Here is a 23,880-nt window from a genome sequence, read left to right on the forward strand (position 1 = left end):
TAATACGAAGAAGTGATTTGGGAAAAGGTCTAAGCGTGGCCTGTAGGCGCGGGCCAGGCTTCAGCTACCAGCTCCCACCGTTGGACACGGATCGCTTCATCGGCCTACCACCATGTTTCTGTCCATAAAGCAGCTGGCTTTGCTGGCCGCCGTTGGAGAGGAAACGCTGGGATGTGGCCATTTGCTCTGACCTGATCCGGCACATCCTCTGCCTGCCTTCTCGCTGCTCTAGAACGTGTCACTTCTGTGCTTCCGCAGATGGCACCGCTCCGGTTTTCCGTGCACGCCTAATGCCGTGCGGCTCTGTATGTGGAGAAGCAAGGCACCAGGTGCCTTTATAGTAAGGCTGAATGTAATGTGCATATAAGGAGATACCAAAAGTTCCTGCTTCTTTCCTCAGCCATCAATGACTATGTTCTGACCAAGCAATTGCCATCCGAAATTGTGCCGTCCTTTCTGGTGCTGGGCCCCGCTGGCCCCATCTTGTCCTGCGGGCCCAGGAACAGCAGCACAAGGGCTCTGGCCAAGGGGCCAAGAATACCCTAAGAATTAATAAAGCTTATGGCTTTATTTGCTAGTGTGCTTTGTTTGCAGATATTATACTCCAGATGGGTTTTAATTTCTCCATTATGATCTCTATTTATTATTATTCTCTATTAATTTTTCTAATATCTCTCTTTTATTGTAGTCTTTTTCTGCTTTGTCCTATATGCTCACAAATGAGCTTTGTCCCTCTTGTGCTAATGCTATTTTTTACACATCCTCCTTATTTTGTAGTGCTTGAGAAGAAGTTCTCATAGATCATCCCTCCACTAGATCTTTGTTAAAACAAACAAAGAAAAGTTGGAGTCACTTCTCAGGCTTTGGAAATCCAATATTACTTTACAGGCTTTTTTTTCTCTTTTTACATATCTCATTTGGATAAAATAATCCCCCACAGAGAGCACTTGAGAAGTAGACAACTTTTTTGATATTAATAGAAAGATATTATTACCCTATGTTATACTGCAGGAAAACTGTGGTTAAAAGATGACCTACTACTAGTTAAAATCGGGTGCTTCAGAGTAAAGTGTGAGAAATGCGTGAGATTTTATTTCATTAACAATACTGGTGTGAAGAAATCTTAATGTAATGCAAAAAAAAAAGATATTTGATGGAATGGGTAGTGACTTAGGGTAGTGGATTTTTTTTTTGAGTTTTAATTATATGAGTCTAAGAGGAAGATCAGATTTGCCAATTTCAAATTCCATCATCATCAGGCATTGCCTCAGCTCCTTGGGTGATTTGGCAAATTTTCCTGTCCTTGATTCCTCCTTTGGAAAAGGAAGATTTATTTCATATGCTTCCCAGATGTATTTAGTGTATTTAATTCATATTTCAAAGTATTTGAATATAGCTATTGAAGATGCAAATTTATAGCATAGAAATGTCACCCCCGTTAGAACTATTTGGCCAATTTTTCTTTGAAAATTGAATCTGTCCAACAGCATGTTATCTCATGATTACTCAGAGGTGGAAGTTCAGTGAGCAGAAATTAGAATTTTAGTATTTCCTTGGAGTAGCCTTGATAATCACTATTGGAATAACAGAAATCATGCATTCATGTCTAGAATTTTTGTCTGTTCTCCTGCTCTCCTATTATTTCAGTTTTGAAAACTTATGAAGAAACTGACCTTTCTGAAGGCACCAATGTATGACGTTCCTTGTACCCCGACTTAATTTCAGTTTGGTTATTAAAATTTTCAAGAAGACTAAACAGAATTTTAGGTTTCTACTTCATTTCTTTCAGGTTCTTTCTGTAAATAATATTGTTGGGTTTTGGTCTAGAAAGAGACATATCTTTATTCAAAGTGAATAAGTAATAAGTTCAGGTATAAAAGAGCTTGTTATTTGCTAAACACAGGTAAAAACCAACAATACTCTTCCATGTCAAAGACTGAAAAAGTATTTCTAAGCTAAGTTTCCATCACATTCAGTGAAATTGTTACAGCCATTTTTTTTATTTACTATTTCTTAAATATTAGTTAAATATCACGTTTTGAATTAGAATTTTAAAAAATAACAACTAACAATGGAAACTTCTTAAAATAGTGGGTTTAAAGGTTAGTAACAGGTTTAAAATTGCTAATCTAAGTAATGCTATTTTTCCTTACTACTACGTTGTGGAAGAAGATTGCTGTATATTCTGACATAACTTTAGGGCACATAATGTATTGAATACTTAATACTGGTAGAGTTCTACAATCGCTTGTGACTGAGACCATCTGTTTCACACCAACTCTTAACAACTTAACAGTTTAATATCCTCATATGCAGACAAACTGCATCCATTCTGGATCTTCTCAATTAGGAACAAGTCCAAAGGAAAAGTTCAAATTCTTTGCTGAAGTTGAGAAGATAATATTTCCCTTCTGGTCTGAGATACTAAAGCAGTAATTTATCTGGCGAAAGATGGGAAAAATGGTGTATGTTTAGAAAGGAGCTTTATCTGGACTTCTCATGTCAGGTGATTTTTTTGTAATCTGTCTAGCTCCTGTTTACTTCAGTTTGTCTCAAAATAATCTATTTTAAGGGCTATGAAAAGAAATTAAATAGCTCATCCAAGCAACATGTGATTTGGGGCATAGATATAGAAGCTCCAACTAGCACATGAGGTTAGAGATCCTTCTGCATGTCAGTGCTGACACTCTATGATGGCACAGCAATGCAGTGACTTACGATACTGATGTCTGCAGCTGAGTATTCTTTGGAGATAAAGCCCCAGACTTTTTATTAGGGTATCTCCTAGGATAACTAAAGATCGGAAAGTTGACCTTCACCTGTGAAATGTATATCCTAGGTTTTGGTTTTTTCTCCATGTTGTAATTTGTCACCGAAATGAGTGTATGATGCTCCTCATGCTCTTCCTTGTATGACTTACTGGGAAGGGTAAGGCTCGCTGCATGTTTGGCAGGCTTGTCTGTTTTACATAGACTTTTGTTGCCACCATTTCAGGTTCTGGACTGTAAACAAGGCTCTGTATTTTCACTTGTTAGCACATTAGAGTGTTTTTCAACAAGGGAAGACTCAGGGAGATACAAAGATTAAGAACCCAAAGGGAGTGATTGAGGGCTAGCTCTTCAAGACATCTTTGTATAAAATAAACAAGTTGCCAGAGGAAATGAAAGGTGCTCAGTTGCTCCGTGAAAGCAAGACTATTGGGATAAGACAAACCCAGACCTCTCTTTCCCCAATACTGTGAAATTCTCTGTGCTGTCAACAGAAAGTGATCTGCTCATGCCGTCTAGTCCTGGCCACCAGGAGGCCCAAGTGTTGGACAAACCAAGGTGAAGATGCACCTGCAGGCATCAGATACTTGAGACATTCCTGTTGCTGAAACAATACATGACATTTCTACAAAATACCTTTCTATAAAATATCCTCCAGATTTATTCCCTCGGAAGCATGTTTCCAGCATGGTCCAATGTACTGGCAGCTTGTCAGGAATGGGAGCAGCCCTGGGAGCCTCTGACATCAGGAGTGAGCTGGAGAGAGGAATTTGTCCTGGCAGCGGAGGGTGATTATGTATGAGAGACAGAGTGAGAGAGTCCTATGCCAGGGATTGTGTTGAAAGCCTGAGGAGGGAGGGAAAATGAAGATGTGGCCAAGGGAGCAATTACTGCTGAAAAAGGATTTGAGTGGGCTGGGTGGAGGGGAGTGTTTTGGAACAAGTCACCTGATATTTGTGACTCTGGTTTTCCTCTCTGACGGTTAGTCCTCTGGTTTTTGTAGCTCTCCTTTTGTAGCATTTTGTTTATCCATTCAACTATTCAGGGAAGAAAGCAGTTCTGACTACCCTGCGAAACGTCCTAATGTGTTGTGGACAGTACGAGCAAATGGGACATCTAACAGATGCTACCTTAGAGAGACTGAATTATTTTGCAAGTAAAACTTAAAATAGTGACCCCATTATGCTGTTACTAGGGCAAACATTTTTTTTTTCTGTTTCAAATACGGTTTTATCACTTCTCAGATGAGAATGTTTGTGTTATTCTGAAAGGAACTGCAGTCATACATGTGAGTCATAAATATGTTTTACCTAATGGGAGAAATTGGCTCATCCTCTTACAAATTATATCTGTGCCTAAATTTTTTTTTTTTTTTTTTTTTTTTAAGTACCAAGCGTATTGCCTCTTCTGGGTCTTAGGTACTCCTCCTCCTTCTCCTCCTCCTCCTCTCCCCCCCCTCCAAGATTGCTTTTAGATTCAGACCATTTCTTTTCAAGATAAGTTGTGGGGTCCTGGGAATCCCTCAGAAAAGGTTACAGGGCACAAGCAACTTCAGCCTCACTGGAGCACCTGGCAGCAAGGTAGTAGGGAGAGCTGTTCAATTAGGATTGTGTAATCAATATCCAGGACCTTCATAACTTCATCCAGATGCTGATAATAGGAGAGCAGTGCCTATATATTTTGTCATGGTAAATGCTTCCTCAAAATAGGACAGTTGCCAAGAATGTGCAAACATTAAAGTTAGAGAAAATGATAATAAAATAATTGATGCCAAATGGCCTTTCTGCACCTGAAAACAGTCAATGTGCCAGTGAAAGAGAGTTGAATTTTGCAAGAAATGTGAAAGCATGTGCTGGGGTAGGACCATCATCATTTCAAACATTATTTTGTTCTTTTGTTAATTTGTTGAATATCTTGCTATGATCGCTATAAGTTGGAACAGGACTCCGTTATTGTTAAGATTTCCTGAGAAGTAAATAGGACGTTCACTCCCCCACCTCCTCTAACTGTCAACAGGTTTGGCAAATCTTCATGAAAACTTACCAGTAAACCTTTATTTAAACACCAAGTAATTTTTTTTTCTTGCCTAGCAGCTTTTATAAATCCTCGTTATTTTCAGGCAGTGAAAAATAATGAGATAATATGTTCTGAAGCATTATGTAGTTATTAAAATAGATTTTTAGATATTAATGCCATTTCCAAGTTTGGATTTATTTGGTTTTTTTTAAAGGTTGATACTTCTCCAAAGAGGCCCCAAATTGCTTGAAATGTGTATATGCTTTTCCTGAGGTGAGACTTTGAGGTTGTTTATGTTTAAGAGGTTGTGGTATTAGGTCCCTTGAGAGTGAGTTTTCTCTTCAGTGTAGCACCAGTCCCTTCTTTTAATATATATGGATATGTGTGTATGTGTGTAGCCTATACACAAGTGTATTTTGTCTCATCTCTTTCATGTCAGCAGTATTTTTTTTTTAATTCAGCCAAACAATACTGTCATTTTTAAATTCCTGCTTTCTTGAGCTGCTTCTGAAGTTGTGCATATCGCCCATCTCAGCAAATTGGGGACATCTTCAGGTTTTCTGGAGCAAAATACAATCAGATTCCGGAATATTTAGGATATGCTGCCTATTTTCTTGTGTGCTAGCTGCCCTACAAAGTGCCCTTTTCTCTGTACACTGGGTGTTTCTGTGCATTGTCGAAAGTCCAGTCTGAAGATACAGTTAGTAACCTTGCACTGAAAGGTTTTGCACAGGAAGATGCTGTGCATTGGTATAGTCCTACCTGCTACTTCTGCTGCATGGAGAGACTGTCATAGACAATTGCCAAGTCTAGTTTTAAAGGGAAATTGCAAGGACCTTGAAGCACCCAGTAGCAGTATCAGCGCCTCACAGTCACCTCTCCATCGTGTGGTGCTGTCGTGGGACTCTTTAATGTCTCTCTCCCACGCCACGAATTGTGGTTCCCCTTGTGCCCACTTCCAGCATGGGCCCAGCATCGCAGCAGTAATCCAGCACTGGAGACTGGGAACACATCTAAACGTATGCAGGGTCTGAGATGTTAAGGGATTGCTCCAGTAACAGGAGGGAAAGCTCCTCCTTTCAGCTTTGCAAATTTGGGGACTGACTGACTCCAGGGAAGCAAATTTCTGATAGTGGATCAATCTTTCAGAGCTCTAATTCGAACTGAGAAACATTGCCCATTTCCTTAAGTGTCACTTGGTCATCCCTGGCTTCCAGATTCCAACAAATAATAATGTATTGAACATAGTGCATGCAGAGTTTTAGTGCGATTTGTAAACCTCTTGAGTTTTTTATCCTAGCATTGGCTATTGCTGAGGGAGTATGGAAAATGCAGTTCTCCCCATCAGACTTTACTGGGAAGTTATCCACAGTCATGCGTCTGCTAGATTCTCTCGAGAAACAACATCTGTTTTCTGCAGTATTTCACATATCAATTGATTGTGGGGTATTTAACTTGTTTGATTAACAGAAGGATACAGTTAGATAATGTGAGTTACTTGCACCCTTTATCAAATGCAACATTAACTCCAAAAACACAGAATACAGAGGTTTACTCAGTATGCTGTTCAGTTTTTTTCCCCGTCCTCTGGTCATCTTGTTTTTTACATTTGTGTACTTACAATTTTGTGTAAGTACAGATTCCCCTTTTTCTTTCGCCATTTACAAATCACACTATGCTTAAAAAACAGACAAATCTTGTCTTATAGCTGCAAAAGACACTAGACATGAGTTGGCTGTAGTTCTCAAGACATCTGTTTTAAAAATCATGTCATTGTGCTAATCCAGTTAGGGCGATCTCAAGTCCAATGAGAATTAATAGAGATAGGTATACACACACATGTATATATATTTATGTGGGCTTATATGTATGTACTCACATATATGCGTATGTTTACGTATATATTGGAAGTAAAAGGCAGGATATGTCAACCACTGATAGGCATTTGTACAATAAAAAAGGGAAATTAAGCAGAATAGTTCCTCTTGGGAACCATGACAAACCTGGCTAGCAAAGTTTTAGAACTTGACTGTGCAGCTGTTAAATAGACCTTGTGGTCAACTAAAATTGCAAGTCAGCATGCAGCTATAGTTTAAATGGAGTTTACTGGGTGTCTGCTTGGAAGTGGGGTTCTCTAGTGACCAGCATTTCTTTAAACCTCCAGGCAGATTGCACTGACTAGCACATATTCCCCTGCAGCTTCAGGTGGGGAACAGTGCATTGTTGCAGCTTCCTTAGGAATAGCCATCACCTTCCTTTTGTAAGGAAGCTCCTTAAATGTTTGTTGTTGTTGTTGTTTAGACATGTATGGGAGATCAAAAATGCCTAGTATAAATAACAGCAGCCTTTGGACTTTCTTACTTAAAATTGTACTTTTTCTTCCATGAAAGTTCTTCTAAGACCTTTCTTCTTCTTTGAATTTCCAGAGACTTGAATGATCCTCAGGATAGCCAACTGCAAAATAATAGCTTCCTTCCAAAACATGGAGTAGTATAGTAATAAACATGCATTGCATTTTCCACAGAGTCTTCCTGGAGCAGAATTATTTCCATGTATGTGTAGGCAGTTGCACAGTTTATAAAAGAAATGATAGATTCTAGTGAATTTCTACAAAACTATTTCCTACCATGTTGTGTTTTGACCAGCATTTGGATGAATTCTTCACCCTGCTCCTTTTTCTTTCTTTTTTTTCCTTTTTTTTTTTCTGCATAAAGTATTCATATATGCTGCATTAAATCTTAAAAGTGTAAAGTTTTTACTTTATATATTTCTTCTCCCAAGAGAAATATAAGAGCAACAGTTTTGATTGATTTGAAGAACTGGTTTTTTTTTTGGCTACCTTAATTCAATTAGTGCTCTTAAGGAGATAACGTGCTTTCATTCCCTGCTCCTAATGCAGCTCTGTACTCAGCCACGCTGTGGAGTGTTGCATAGCTGCCAAACTATATCAAAAATGGCATTGCCCTAGAGCCCTATCAGAGCACTGATCTCGATACAGGGTGTGGAGGGCATGTGATGCCTTGCAGTTCAGTCTGCTGCGTGACTCTGCATTTCCTGCGTATTTCTCTGGCACCAGCATTGTGGAAAACAACCCAAGGGACCAGGATCATTTAGAATCTGCAGCCAAGTGGAAAGTCAGTCAAGGAAAGACTTGATTGAGCCTTGCAGCCGACTGAGCCATCTTTTCTCTCGTGTCTTTTTGGCTGTGGGAAAGGAATAGAGCTGGCGGGGGAATAACTGGTAGTAATCTCCTCAGTCAGCCAGCCATCTCCTCCTATTGACCTTGAAGTAATGAAAAGGAAGGATAGATTCTGCTGCCTTTTACCTCTGTGTCTGAATAATGAGAGTGGAGAGAAATGATCATAAATTTACATGGCTCTACAGTTCCTATCTGGAACTCTGGGCCCTGGGGAAAATTGCAAGATGTGTTTTATTTTCACTCTGTATTTCACATAGGTTTTAGTTCCCAAATGTTTCTTCTGTGTGTGTGTTTTTCTTTTCTCTTCTTTTCCTTTCTTTTTTTTTTTTTTTTTTGCCTTGTGCTTCTTTTTATATAGCATTAATTTTAATTGAGGTGAAGTTATTCCCTTGTGTTGGCTTATATTTTCAATATGAGAACAGTAATACTCCCTGAACTGGCAATAAATTGTTTTGATATTTGCAATCTATTGAAATACCATTTTGGTAAATGAAAATAGATGTCCATTAGTTAATATAGTAGAGTCACACTGCTATAGGACTGGGCCTATGGCTTTAATAAAATAAAAAATAAACATATATATATTAATTTGTTAGCATTTCATTAAAAATTATCGAAGAAAAACTCCACTAAACTGATTCTTATTTGTATTCTATATTCTATATAGAGCATGAAGACTAGCTGTGCTTGTGGTTATCCTGAAGAAAGGAACATGGAATTTGGGAGTTGACTTTGAGATGTAGTGCAACCATATCCAGAGTACCCAGAAAGTTGTCTTTGGCAGCTTGTTCAACCCCTCCCAGTAAACTGGAATTCATTAATTTTTTGTCAGGAATTAATTTATAAACTGGGATAAGCCTGAGGCAGAAAGTAATTCAGTAACCCTGCTAATCTAGCTGCTTGACTCATGTGGCCAATAGATCCAGAAGAACAACAAGGTGCTTTATTCCTTAGCTGGGATGCCACGCTGAAGGCAGTCAGTAAAATGATGTCATAGGACAGTTGGAAGGGTTTTGGCTAATGCAGATGGATATTTTTGTCTTTTAGTCTGCTGTGTGCAGTAACAAAAGATCAGGAAGGACTAGTTTTAAAACAGAGGAAATGCACAGAGTCCACTGAAGGAGCTCATGGCTTTGTTTTCCCTCAGAAGAAGATTGCAAATACGACAACTGCATCAGTGCTGTGCTCTCCAAGCTCCTTTTCCCCCTTCCCAAGCACAGGATTAACCTCGGAACTGGGAGTCAAGTCAGCTCGCAGGAATAAACAGGCCTTGGGGTGAGGCAGGGGGGCACAAAGAGATATTACAGTTTCTTTTGTATTCCCTTGGCGGAAACATTACCCTGGGCTTGGGAGCGTAGCTGAAGTGCAAGGACAACGCTAACTAAACAGCTGAACATGCAGCAGAAAAGGTCAGCTTAAAAAGAAATACAGCCCGCTCCAGACAGAGAGGGGCCTGTAGGTATGGATTTTGGGAGCAGCTGGGCTGGTGTTATTGGATTGTTTTTTTTCTTTTTTCTCTTTCTGAGCTTGTTCTGGCTCGCCCTTGGCCGTGTCCTTGCTGAGCTCTGTCCCCGCGGGGCCACAGGCCCAGCGCTGAGCGATGACGGCTCCCAAACCACGTGCCGGCTGCTCGGCATGGTGAGTTCGGCACCCCCTTGGCACGTTCAGAGCCATATCTATGTGTATTTTCATCCGTTGAGTTTTTCTGGGGGGAAGTTGTTGCAGAGCCTAACTCCAAAGAGGGGTTATTGCAGAGGGGATGCAGGGCTCCCTCAGCTTCCCCCTTCAGTGGGTGTCACTCAGTTGTGGCACAAGCATGTGTGCCACAACATCTCTGGTCTTAGGTCGTTGTGGCTGGAGTGTTTCAGGCAATCAAGCCCATGTGGTTTTGGTTTTCCCTTTTTTTAGCACAAGGATTAACTTCTGTGGTCAAATCTTCTGCTGATTTGCCGCAGCTGAAATGTTGGTCCAAATCTACTAGTTATTTAAGAAGTGCTAATGCTTCAAGCCTTTACCCCCAGAATTGATTTGATGCCAATTTTAATCTTGTTTCCAGAGGCTGAAATGCCCTTCCTGTGTTTAGGTGTTATTGTACAATTTTGTACAATAAGGCCATCCTCTACCTCTGAGGTTCAAGTGTTCAAAGTGTTTATAAGGTTCATTAGCCTAAATGCCATTTTTAGACTGCCTTGAGGTTTTTTGGAATAAGGCAAGATATTAAGGGTTTCTGTCATGTTAGTGAGACATAGGTTGTAAATCCATAGTTGTTAGAACTGATCCATGTTGGCCGTGCCTTAAACCTGCCCCACATTTACATTCATCCCCTCTGTGCCAGTGCTGCCATTAGACCCACAGAACTGGCTCAAGGTGCTGAAACTTGAGAAAATGAAACAAACAACAAAAAAGTATCAGCTGAACCTGCTTCCTAGGCCTCCCTTTCCTAAGGGAGAACATGGAAGTGTTGAGGTGTGGAGGGGAGGACCTGCAGCACCTCTGATGTAAAGTGGCTTAAACTATAGCTGACCCGCATGCCCTGATTTCTAAGTTACCCATGTATTTTCAATTGCTGCTAAAATGCCAACTGTAAATAATAGGCAGCGTGAACAGAGCCATTGCTAACTGTAATTTAAATCCATAAAACTATTCCCATGTTGAAAAGTATGCAACTGCTGAAGTTTTATGCTAGATCATGGCCTTAGTTATGCATAGTTTCAGATAATTGGGCCGTTTTAGCTCTGAATGTCAACCTACTAATTCTAACTACCGAATTAGGATTCAGCTATAATGCATATATGTTTAGTTGAACTATTTCAAATTCCTCCTGACGTGAAGCGATCAGTCATGGAAGTGTTGTGACTAATTCTGCTATTTTGATTCTGTTTCGGAAAGACCTCCAGCCGTTAGCACACAGAGAGGTAAAGTATCAGGTAGAGAGATATAGTATTACCAGGTGAATTTAGGCAGTTTCCTCCTTGCTCTTTGCTGTGTGAATATCGTCGTAGAAGTACCGAGGCACAAATAGTTCTCAAAGAGTCTTAACATTATCAAAGAGTTTATACTAGAATCATAGAATTATAGAATGCTTAAGGTTAGAAGGAACCTCAGAGGTCATCGAGTCCAACCCCCCTGCTCACGCAGGGTCACCTAGAGCACATGGCACAGGGCTGCATCCAAGCGGGTTTTAAAGATCTCCAGAGAAGGAGCCTCCACAACCTCTCAGGGCAGCCTGTTCCAGTGCTTTGTCACCCTCACTGTCAAGAAGTGTTTTCTCAAGTTCCTGTGGAACTTTTGGTGCCTCAGTTTGTGGCCGTTTCCTCTAGTCCTGTCGCTGCCCACCACTGAAAAGAGGCCGCGCCCTCCTCCTCACTGCCTCCCTTGAGGTATTTATACACGCTGATCAGGTCCCCGCTCAGCCTCCTCTTCTCCAGGCTGAACAGGCCCAGCTCCCTCAGCCTTTGATACCAGCCTGTATTTTGTAGCTTTCATCTTCTCTTTTAGAAGCATACACCTTAAAAATGAATTGAAATCAAATATTCAGAATATTTGAAGCTTGATATTTTTAGCAGAACCAAAAATGTAATGAAAATCCCATCTGTAACAGAGTCCACGACGCACAGTCCAGCCCCTCTCTTCATCTCAGATTTACCTGCATGGAGCGGTTACGTGCTTACCGACGCCGTCGGATAACTTAGTTTCCTTGCTCCCGCAGATGAGCACCATGCCGGGGCTGCCCACGAGGCCTTGCTTCTACGACATCGACCTTGACCCCGCCACAGAGCAAGTGAAAGGGCTCTTCTGAGAGCGAGCTCCAGCACCAGGTTGGTCAACGGCTCCCGTTTTCCCTTCCAGTTTGGGCCAGGCCATTTGTCTTTAGGGTGCATGTAGAAAAGATTGTTAGTTTGTATGGACCTCCTTCCACAGAGGACATCAGAAGGGATTGGGGGAAATATTTCGTAATGAGGGGTTCTCATTTGCTGAATGGTGGCCCACCCTTTGCTGATATGAGCTGGTGGTGCCTTTTGGTTTTGTTTTTTTTGTTTCCCCAGCTTTGTCAGGAGGAGCCAGGAACTGTCTCTGGAGTTGTACCACTCCTGGCTGTGAAGGAACTTGGCCCGAAGAAATCAGGAGACCTTTTAGTCACCCCAAAATAAATTGTGCTCATTTACTCCTGACTTGCTTGGGAGTGTTAGAGAGTTGCTCTCTGAGTTTACTTTCCCATAGCAGCTCATTGAAATAAGAGCAGCACATGGTGGTCTTAGTGACCACGCTACACTTTGAGGGACTTGTGCATTTGTTTCTCTGATGACAGATTCAGTAACTTTTTTTTTTTCTTCCTGTTTCATTAGAATTACTTTTGTAAGGTTTAGGTACAACGTAAGATTTCTAATAATGCAGGTTCTGCCAGCTCATTAGAACTGACTCAAATCTTTAGGATGTGCTGATTGAAAAATATTCAGAGATTAGTCCAAGAGCTGCAGATGTTTCACTGTAAACACACAGCTAATAACTGAATAATTGAAGAGAGCTGTTTTAATGAGCAGTTGATGGCCTTCCCTGCAATGTGCAGCTTCATGAGGCTTATGAAAGTGATACAGCAAGAGAGAAATTGCTGCTGCTAGAATTGTGCTAAAACTGAGTTTTTTAGTTCCTCTGATTTTTCTTCATGCCTTCAGTGTTAGCCAAGAGGATGATAGCTCTCACAAAAATAATATAATAATAATAATAATAATAATAATAATAATAATAATAATAATAATAATAATGTAGAATGCCAATTATTAAAACCAAGCAAAAAATGTAAGTTGGGAAAGTCATCTCTTTTTCTTTTTCCATCAACAGATAGCTAATACTTAGTACATACAATATTATGCTCTCTCTGTTGGAGCTAGGTATTTTATTAGAAACATCCAAGCATATAAAAGTGTGGAAGTGAACCTAAAGGAATATTCCTCGTTGTTCATCACTGGTCATTACCCTGTTTAACCTGAACTGCCTCACCAGTACAGCAAGAGAGAAGTTGAGATTGCTTCCGTGTGAGATACTTGTAGATAGCACCAGTTGAAATAAAAATTACTTCAAAGGAGGCCGTTCTTCCAGCAGAAAGACTAAAATGTTGCATTATTTGCACAGTAAGGCGAATTAATGAACCTGAGCCCCTTGGTGAAAGTAACATGTTAAGAACCCGCTGGGGCTCCAAGGATCCCTCTGACTCGATGGGCGCTGCAGCGGGTGCCCGCTGCGCCTGTGCCCCTTGGGCTTTGGGTAGCTCGCGCTTCTGGGTTTGCTCGCTTGAGCTCAGTGGGTTGCAAGCTGCCAAGTACGTGGCTATGCACTCCTTCGGTGGGGCTCTCACACTATGCCTTGCAATCTAAAGCCCAGGTCATTCCTGAATATGAGCACAGGACTTGTATCCAAGTGGGGATACACACATCACAAGTGGAAGGGGCATGTGGCATAAGTAAAACTTCTTTATATTAGGTTGAAGGCAAAAAAATGTAATTGCACTAAAACATTGCAAACGTTTTAGGTTGTCGTACTTGTATTTTTATTTCTTTTTTTTTTTTTTCTTTAAAGAATGCGGAGGCATCTTGTTTCAACTTTAAAATTCTTTATCTTTTTCATTTCAGAAGCCTGGAAAATAAGAACTGCAACTTTCCTACGTTCTACCAATAGAGGAGAAAAATGAATTTGAAATATTCCTGTTATGTGTCCCTGGAGGAATGTCAAGACAGACCAAAGAGCAAAAGTTTACTCTTTCTTCAGACTAATTTTTATGATGATATATAGCTGTAAGGTTTAAAAAAAAAAAAGTAGGCTTTTTTTTTCTCTCTCTAGTACAGAGAACTCCCTACAAAGGCTTACACTTGTTTGTTTTTGAGTAAGATGATATTGAAAAAAAAGTGATTTTTTTCATCGTGAACTTTTTGACTCTTCTCAAAGGAGTTTAACATAAGTATTTCCCTTATCCTCGGTCATCTAAAAATTACATAAACATGAAGAGACTGTGTGAGCAAGCCTATTTCTCTCAAAAAGTACATTTCAGCTCTCAGCATTCAGGAGCTGAAACGGCACACAGATTAACTGCACATTTTTGAGTTATCACCCAGCGTTGCTCTGGATGCATTTGGGCAAGTGCCAAGTTTCAAGTGAGGAAGATATTAAGTGGAGAAAGAACGGAGCGTATATTTTGCAAAGGGGTTTTAATACGGAACCCGTTTCCTTGGTGGGCACAGATCTCCTGCAAAGCCTAAGCCATAGTTGCCATAGGTGTCCATAGGTACCTGCTGAGACGTGATGCGGGCAGTAAGGTAGAGGAGTAAATGCTGTAATTTTAAGAAAGCAAACTTCTGTGAACGTATACATCCATAAAGTCCGGGTGCTACAGGACGGATGTTTGGTCTGCTTCATTCGGCAGCTTTTGACTACTCTACAAGTGGAGTGTGTTTTGTGTTGGAAGTTGGGGTGTTTAAGCAAGTTGAATCTTAGACCTGGTACTTTAATCTCCCACAGTAACCTAGGTTTTCCAGGATAGCTTTTCCTCAGTTTGCAGCAAAGGAAGCCTTAAGCACAAAGCTGATGTAGCTTTTCAAGCTGCTGCTTCTCAGGAAGCTGTCACTGACCAACTGCTGGTTCCTTCAATAACAAAAAATGCAACAGAACCATAAGTTTGATCAAGACAATAGGCCATTGTTTATTTTTTTTTTAGGTAAAAAGCAGTGAAATAATGATGAGAGAGGTTGTTTTCCTAATGATATTTTCCATCCTGGCGTTTTGCTCTGCTTACGCACATCTGTATGTTGCAGGCTTATACAGTGCAGCTTTGCTTCTCTTTTGCACAGTCACATTTGGAGAGTCCATCACAACACCGTGCCTGGAACAATTGAGGGCTTTGAAATCATGCTTCATTATTTATAAACTCAAAGCGCTGATTATGGACAAAGAACAAAACTGGGGACAGTTTGAATAATTACCTGTGCCTTCCCTGGAGCAGCACGGAAATGCCTGTCGTCCACGTTTTGGAGCTGTTCTACTCATAGCTTCACTCCCCAGCACAACCAGGATTGCTGTGAAAATAAGGAAAATAAAAAAAAATTATAGCTGACTGATGTTTCAGCCTGATTAGATGGCAGGGCTCACAATGGCCTAGGCTGTGGATATTTTAATTACACTTAGGCAGGACAATTTATGATAAACAAATTGAAAGCAAGATATAAGTACAGCTTTCCAAGACATCGTGGATGGATTTCTCATAGTTAATATTAAAATTTTGTGCCCAGGAATATAACTATGCCATTTATATATACAACTGTGTTGCAGTTTAGTCTGCCACACTGATCTATCTCTAGCCTAGAAGAAGCTGAACATTTTTTGAAAGACAGTAAATGTGCCCTCCAGCCACAGTTTTCCTACTACTGTTCTTCAAATAAAGTTTTCCCTCTACTTTGCCCGGAGAAATTCAGGCAACTGTAACCACATTTACTCAAAGTCACTCTGCTTTGGCCACATGTGCATTGGATTTGATCTCTGTGCAGTGTGAGAGGTCACTAGCTGCTGACCTGTGGTGCTTCCCTGAAGTACATGCATGTCTTGGAGCAACAGGTTTTATCAGCCATTTCAAACTACCTCTTGATTCCCACACACTTCCTAAATTATTGTCACCGTATTGTCCCTTTAAGGCACAATGGCTGCTTGGACTGCTTTTCCGACCCTTCAGTCCCTCCTGAAGCACCAGTCTAGCTCAGTTAATGAACGTCATGCAACTTTTCTGCAATCACATGCCCCAGATCTGTTATGATCTCTTGATAGAGTCACTCCAACCATCCTTGAATTATTGAAGTTACCGTTTGTTTTATCCTCAGTTCACTCCCCCCACACAACTAGATAACTATCTGCAAAATCTCTTGAGCTGTTTTATTTCAGTTCTTCAGTTTGTTTTGCCTTTTAGTATAAGTTTTGTTACAGTTTCCATTCACTTACTGTCTCATGATTCGAAGAGACTGGATAACTGGCCACCCCCGTGAGCTGCTGAAATTTATGCGGTACCTGCCCTTAAGTTGCCTTAGTTCTGAGGCCAAATGCCTTCATAAGGAAGGGTTAAAAACTTTTTAGGTAGGTCTTATTGTTAGGTTGTTGCATGATGTTAGGGAGATGTTGTGACTCTGTAGAACTGCAGTTTTTCAAAGGCTGCTTGCCTTGCTTCTTCCTCCCCTTGCTAAACATTTTTAAAAAAACATGGTCATTTGTTAGCAGTGGACCTGCTTTTTGTACTAAATACTTTGTTACTGCTACTGCTGAATTATGGAGAACTGATGGCATTGAAATATTTCAGTGTTTAGGTGTTTTTTTTTAATTTAAAGTTCCAGAGTTTCAGTTGCGATGAACATTAAAAATAAATGCATAACGTGCATATGCACTAATGTTCAGTTTGTGAAAGTGCATGTCTGAATTCATTGATAATTTTATTCATTACTTAATATCGTTCTCCCCTCTTTTTATCCTGCTTGTTTAAGCAGCGGCCCTTTTTCCTCTCTCATAAGCTGCGCGGTGTTGCCGTGTCCTCACCTCCGACAAGCACAGCGGCGCCGAGGAAGGAGGGCAGCTCGCTGCACGCTGGGCCACTGCCAGGGCTTAGCCAGAGCTGTGGCTTCTCGCTTGGGTCCCTTAGTTAGCACAACTGAGCCGTAGCAAGGACTAAGCCTGCCCCACTAAGCCAAGAATTTTTATTTATTTCCCCCACTGGCTGTTGCCACAAAGGGCCGTGCATGGGAGCATTGCCTGTGTGATCTTCTGCATCGGTACACTTCTTTTGAAGTCCGTTTGTGTTTGGAGGGAAGAACACATCAGACTCACATCCTGTCTTGGTCCCAAAATATCTTGCTACTGCCTTTGGTCCTTGGCTTGAAAGACTGGGTCAGATGCAGGGGTCAACTGGATGCTTTCCATTTCTCAGTTGGCAGCTGGAATTGTGTGACGCAAAACTGGGTAGAGAACACCAAATCCAGGAGCTTCTTGGGGCGGGTTATAATTCCTGGAGATGAAGAGTGAATATTAAACCAACTGGATGATAGCTCAACTAATAGCAGCCAGGAAGAAAAATGTTCAGAAAAAAAAAAAAAAAAAGGCATTTAAAGCACCTTTAGGACATCACTTGTGCGTTCAAAATAAGTGGGTAAAGCCTTTAGCTGTATTGTCTGGGTTAGATTTGGGGCTTTCTTTAATAGCGTTGGGTCTCTTGGCTCGATTCTCACACCGTTCTGCTTCTCCACAAGGTTTCGGCGAGGAGCTTTCTCCAGGGCTGCGTCGTGCTGGGTCAGCAGCCGGGCGGGCGCCGCGAGGAGGCCGGGCCTGCCAGCCCGGGCTGCTGCACGCTCTGTGTCACTGCACACGCTGGCTTTAAGGCCAAAGTGTTTACATAAAGTCAGCGAACTCCAAATATTTCCACAAGCGTGGTCATAATGTTAGTTCCCTGCCCCGTGCGCTTGAGTGTAATATATTACATATACACATGCATACGTGAGGGAATATGTATTTGTGCATGCAGTTTTTTTGCAAACGCTTAAATATTTACTTCCCAAGTAAACTTTTTAACTTGGATGCTTTCAGCAATGGTTGGAAAGAGCCAGACTGCTGCATACCCGCACAGGCTCAGGCAGACAAGGCCCTGAGCAACCTGCCCACTTTAAGCAAGCTAGATCACGTCCAAATTAGATGACCTGCAGGTCCCCGACATGGTAAAATATTCTGCATTTCTATGAATGGTATTCAACAAGAGGAGGAAGAGTTAGTAAGGAGGAAGCATATGCAGCAGAATTTAACAAGCTGTTAAGTAAGAGCTTTTGTTCGTAGAGCAAAGCACTAATGAAAAAGAGAATGTATCAAATGTAAGTTTGCATTTTTATGCAACACACTAAATCAAAGTTTAAGTTACGACATTTTAAAAGCTATTTCCCACTGGGCAGTTCAAGCCCAGTGCTGTAACTCCATTAGCATCAACATCTGGTCACAAAGTTACATTTCTAATGCCAGGAAGACTAAGCTTTTCAGGACACAGCCCAGCAGTTTCCCATATAATAAAGCACCTGCATGTTCCTTTCCTATGCACAAGGAATATTTATTCTCTACCAAAAAAAAAAAAAAAATACTATGGCTGTCTTTGTACTGAGCATGTGCTACTTACATGACACGTAACTGTGTCACTACATGCATTTGAGGATGTTTCCTCCCGTTTTGCTTCTGCACAGAAGCTTGAGGGGAAATGTGACGCTGCGAGACGAGAAAGGCGCGCTATGATTTGTGGCAGCAGACTGGCCAGCACTCAAGTTTTGGCCAGCTAGCATCTCTGGAAGGAGATGTCTGTTTAATTATTGAGTCCACATGATCTCGCCCAGCTCCAGCTGAGTTGGAGCACAAACCACCTTGGTACCCCCGCTGCAGCTACAGAAGCTGTATTAGCCCACCTCTTTTTCAAGTATGTAAGGTATCTGAACAGCCGAGACTCCTCAAGGTGGGGAAGCTCTCCTGGGAGAAGCTCAGGTAGCAAATGCAAGCCCTTGGTTTCATGCTATGGGTATTTTGTCAGGAACGTGAGTATGAGAGACTTCCTGACGCATCCCTTGCTTCTCACAGTGCGGCACATGAAATCCTCAGCTCCTGACATATGTGACTTACAGTGGGCCTTCTAAAAACCAAACAAGCAGAAATCCACGACCTGCTTTGAGATACTGCCGGAGCAGAGCTCGGGGGGACAAGAAGGGTGAGCAGGGGAGGGCTGCCGCGCTGGTGGGCGCAGCACTGCCTTGAGCCAGCACAGCTGGGACTGCAGCACGTGTGCCTGCTCTGAGTTTGCAGGGAAGCTTTCAACATGTTTTAAGAACCCCCTGTATCATAGCAGGAATGTGCACAAAGAACAAGAATTTAATAGTAATAATAATAAAAAAAAAAAAGCTCTTGGGGAGAGCAACACAGCCAACATAGCTTTCGGGTGCTCTTTATGACAGTAGCCTAAGGCATGAGTTTAATGAGCTAAGCCCTTTACATTAGTTCTACACAGTTTTTCCTTAACCTGCTCCCCTTCCCCTGCAAAATGCTTTTCAAGGTGCTCGGCTACTGTAATTCTGTATCAGATATTACTGCCTGGCAAGTTGTTCTGGAATCTAGCATGGAAACGGAGGCACTTTCACCTTGGAGTTAACAGTTGGAGTCACCAGTTCTGGAACTGCTGAAAATTAAATAGACTTTAGGTCTAGATTAGTTAGTAAGAAAAAGTAAATTACTTACATTAGCTTATATATACTAGATTTTTTAAGAGTGGGGAAAACAAAGAGTGAATGAATGAAGACGACAAATGATAGAACAAGGACTCATTGCTGTTTTGGGTTAAAATGCTATTGAAAGCAATAGATGTAAATCAAGATGAAAGTTTGAGTATTTCATAAAATCTCACTTGAAGAAATTATTCAAGTACAATGATACAGACATGATAGATATACCATGGACAGCTTTGCTATGCAAATATGTTTGTCAGCAAATACGGGCTGAAATGGAAGAGATTCTCAGAGGAGCACTGAAGCTTACCTTTAATATTAATCTGACGGTAAATAGAGACACCAAAGTAGCACAATGTAATAAAATGTTGCTAAGAAATAGTGGGAAATAAGATGAGCAGGAAATGATAAGCTTTCATCTATAGAAAGTACTACTTAAGAGAGTAAATAGTGCTTAAGTGAGTAATCTAGAGCATCTCTGAGGGAAGGATGTACTTGAAAGGTTGACACTACCCAGAACCAGTACTTTAATTCACATTCAATGTGTCATTTCCCATATATTCTTCCCTCACCTACCCAAAGATGACGGATATACAGGAAGATCTTCCTGCTGAGCCTGCTCCTAGCATCACCTATAGCAACTGCAAGAAATTAATGGGACGGCAACAATTACCTTGGAGTCAGGGAGAAGGAATAAATCCCAATATCTTACCTTTATTGACTTCATTCTCATACCTGCTTCCGTGGAAGTGAGTTGCTGCGATAACTCCACCTTCTAGTGAAATTCAGACTGCTCAATATGATCATAGCATTCACTCAGCAACAAAAAAATACATGTATCACCTTGGGAGAGGAATTGAAGGAGTTAGACCCAGTGTGCCACACTCTTTTCCTCCCCATGGTGGAGGAAAACAGTATGATACCTCTAGGGAAAAAGTTTCCTGGAATATGATTTGTCTCCTAGCACTCTTGTTTTCTCCCTTTAAGCTCTGACCTTCCCCAAATCAAAAACATACACAACAGTCTCTCCCATTATGACAGGATCCCATTAAACATGTTTTTTAATCTCTGTGAATGGATTCTTACCTCATACCTCTCTATCCCTTGATTTTGCCAGTATTGGAAGACAAACGGTAGGAAGCCAGAAAAAAAAATGGACAGGAGAATATAATGTTTAATTGCATATTCAGGATGAAAAAGTGAGCCTACAGGGCCACATCTAAACATTTATAGATATAAGTCTGGATGTGTAAAAGCAATTAGGCTTGCATACTTGGAAAAGCATGTTTGAAGAATTTTTTTCCAGTTTGTAATTCCTGTGAAATTACGGCAGTACCCAGATGGAAAGAAGGAAGGAAAAAAATAAAATAAAACTGCCACCACACACCCCCAACATTAGCACAGCCATACCTTATATAGTGCGTCTGCAATGGAAATATTCCAAGTAACCATTTACTCATGTACATAAACATGAATCTTAAATTTAGCAGCATTTCACCTTTTGACCTGGAATTTCACATTGCAATATCTAGCTTGACTTGAGCCTGAGCAGTTGCAGAAGTGCATGCAGCCATTCCCTGTAGAGGGACTGGCAAAGCTGAAGAAAACCTTACCTGGAACTAGAAGCAAAAGTCTTGGGACTTGCATTTGAACTAGCTAGATTGAGGTTGTTCACACAGTATAACTTAATTTATGATTTAAACATCTCCAGAGTTGTACAGACAACCTGTGGTGTTTGCAGCATTTGTCTGTCGTGCCTTAATGACACAAGCCCCAGTGATGGCCAGAGTGTTGTCCCATGTCTCTGCACCAAACCAGCAGAACCCAGAACCCCAAAGCCTGCTAAAGACAGGAAATTTTTAGTATGTGAAGAGACATACACAGAATTAATTCCACATCATATTTTAAAAAACTCTCCCAAGATTTATAAGCCTAAATACTTAACTCCAAAATGAAGCTCTTACTTCCTGATCTGCTTAAAAAACACCATGTATATAGATGGCAACCAGAATTTATGAGGGTACAGCTACTGATTTGAACAGGCTCAGCATTTCTGTGCTGTTAAGCCACATACTAGCTATTATCAGATTTACACTTGAGCTTTTCTTCATGTCTAAGTGGACCTTGAAGTTGTGCCAGAACTTTGCAGTTGTTGCGATGTGGCAGGGGGGAACTGAGCATCCACTGTCTGCTCACAAGCAGTCACCAAAGACCACTTGGCTTCACAGCCTGAGAGCAGGTGTGAATAAAGTCAAGGTTTGGGCAACTGCTGCATTTATTCTTGCAACATAATTAGTGCATTAAGGAAACAATGATGAAAAAAATGTTATTGAGGTAAACATAGTCTTTTCTTGATGTTCTTCATATTAGAGCCAAGTAATTTAATGGTACACAATTACTAACCAATGGAACGCTGTTGTACCTTACCAAAAGAAACCAATACTGTTGCAAAAATCTATATGAAATAGGTATTTTTACAAGATCTGTTTTTGTCAAACGTGATCTTCATTGAAGTATACAGGGTTTATATGGTTATTAGCTATGTCTTCTATCTCCTCCTTTAGATACCTATACAACGTTGCAAAACCTTTCTCTAGTACGGAATATTCAGGTAGCTCAGATAAATTTATTCAAAAGAATTAAAAAATAAAGGTAAGTAGAGATTTCAATATAGAATTAAGAGGATATAGGTCTGAATTTGTTCTAATACAAGTATTTTAGAATGTTTCTAAGTATTCACATACATCATTCCTTCAGATCTAGCACAGATGCTGCCACCAAACACATCATTCGCTTAGAATCACTCTGGATGACCTCTGGAGGTCACCTGGTCCCACCATATGCTCAAAGTTTGACTTATGAGTAAGCAAGAGTTGTATAAATTTATATTCCTCTAAGAGTTAAGCCACATATTGTAAGGCCGCTTCCCAGCTGCAAAACAGAGGATCTCTCACTCACGTGAGAGCGAGCTGAAAAGCCAAAGACTCGCTGCAAAGATCTGATTGCCAGAATCAACATGAGCAAGTAATCCAACAATTCGACTTGACCACAGAAATGTTGCAACTATTTCCCTACCACCTCTCAAAGGGATGATGTTAAGAAAATAAGCACGTCAGTTGTCTTAAGTGGATTATCATAGTCTGGGAGAATAGGAAAGGTCAAAATAACACCCTGCAGATTTTAAGAACACTGACCCAATTTTTCTTTCAAGCCATCCCAGACCCAGACCCACACAGATACAAAAGAGTCTCAGCACCTCAGAGACCCACCTCTCATTGCTCTCCTAGAGCCTTCATGTGTTTTATCTTTCTCTAGTCCCACTGTGCCTGACAGGTACAGATATTTCCCACCTCCAGTCAGATCTCCATCCCTACCTGCAGCTCCTGGGGGGCTGCACAGTGCTAACAGAAAGGTTAAGTTGTTCTTTGCAAGACTCTCAGTAAATCTCATGGATTTATCCAAATGCCAGTGCTTCAGTCATGAGCTGCCTGCTGTCAGAGCCAGCTGGCTATTTTGACTTCCCTGTATATCACTTGAGCACATACACTCTGTGACATGGCCAGAACTCATCCCTGTATTACAGTTCGAGTAATTTTACTCTTGAGAGCCTCCAACAATACATGAGGAAGACATCCACTCCTGCTCCCTCTTCAGGTATTTTCCTGCTTCGAGGAATGAGGTTAGAAGGAAGTGAGAAGGAAAAGAAAAAAAAAAAGAAAAAAAAAGAATAGAGCCAGCTGATTGCAGCCACAGGGTCAGCAGCTCCTGAGTGCCCCAATTAATTTGCTCCTCTTCTCCTCAGATGAGCACTGCAAGGAAGGCAGTAGTGTTGGCAGCTGTGGGAAGGTCTCTGCACTTGGGTCTCACGCCAGCCCTCCCTCTTTTTGCTCTAATATTGTTCCTGGCTGGGAACATGCTTTTTGTTATCAGACTTCTATATCATTCTCCATTTCTAAAATAACCCTAAGTCTTCTATTGCATAGATCTTCTTTCTTTATTTGCCAAAGGCCTTGGCCTCACCTCCTCACCTTTCCCAGAAGTTTCCCCAGAAGTTTCCAGCTTCTCAGACAATTCAATACTCAACTCATAATTGCAACAGGTCTATTCACAGAATAACAGAGTGGTTGAATTGGAAAGGGACCTCTGGAGATTATCTAGTCCAACCTTCCTGCTCCAGCAGGGACACCCAGAGCACGGGGCACAGGGCGGCATCCAGGCAGCTTTGGAAGATCTCCAGAGAAGGAGACTCCACAGTCTCCCTGGGCAGCCTGTGCCAGGGCTCTGTCACCCTCACAGCGAAGAAGTTTTTCCTCATATGGAGATGGAACATCCTGTGTTTCAACTTATGCTCATTGCCCCGTGTCCTGTCATTGGCCGCCAATGAGAAGAGTTTGGCCCCATCCTCCTCCCTACATTCTCCCCTTCGGTATTTGTACATATTGATCAGATCTCGATCTCCTCTTCTCCAGGCTAAAAAGACCCATCTTGCTTAGTCTTTCCTCATATGATAGATGCTCCAGTCCCTTAATCATCTTTATCGCTTTGTGCTGGACCCTCTCTAGAGGCTCCACATCCCTCTTATACTGGGGAGCCAAGAACTTCACACAGTACTCCAGGTGTGGCCTCACCAGAA

At 41.2% G+C, this 23,880-nt stretch overlaps 1 protein-coding gene across 1 annotated transcript in view; it reads left to right on the plus strand.

The window, feature by feature from the left end:
* MTHFD1L (methylenetetrahydrofolate dehydrogenase (NADP+ dependent) 1 like) overlaps positions 1 to 14,589 on the plus strand; it is a 139,007-nt gene extending 124,418 nt beyond the window's left edge. Inside the window, exons 27-28 of the mRNA XM_026044411.1 lie at positions 11,693 to 11,801; positions 13,611 to 14,589. Of these exons, the coding sequence (XP_025900196.1) occupies positions 11,693 to 11,782 (90 nt within the window). The 3' untranslated portion in view covers positions 11,783 to 11,801; positions 13,611 to 14,589. The remainder of the gene's footprint in view (positions 1 to 11,692; positions 11,802 to 13,610) is intronic.
* The last annotated feature ends 9,291 nt before the right edge of the window (positions 14,590 to 23,880 follow it).

Source organism: Nothoprocta perdicaria, unplaced genomic scaffold, assembly GCF_003342845.1.
Source record: "Nothoprocta perdicaria isolate Ctin4 unplaced genomic scaffold, notPer1 scaffold_36, whole genome shotgun sequence".
NCBI classification, from domain to species: Eukaryota; Metazoa; Chordata; class Aves; order Tinamiformes; family Tinamidae; genus Nothoprocta; species Nothoprocta perdicaria.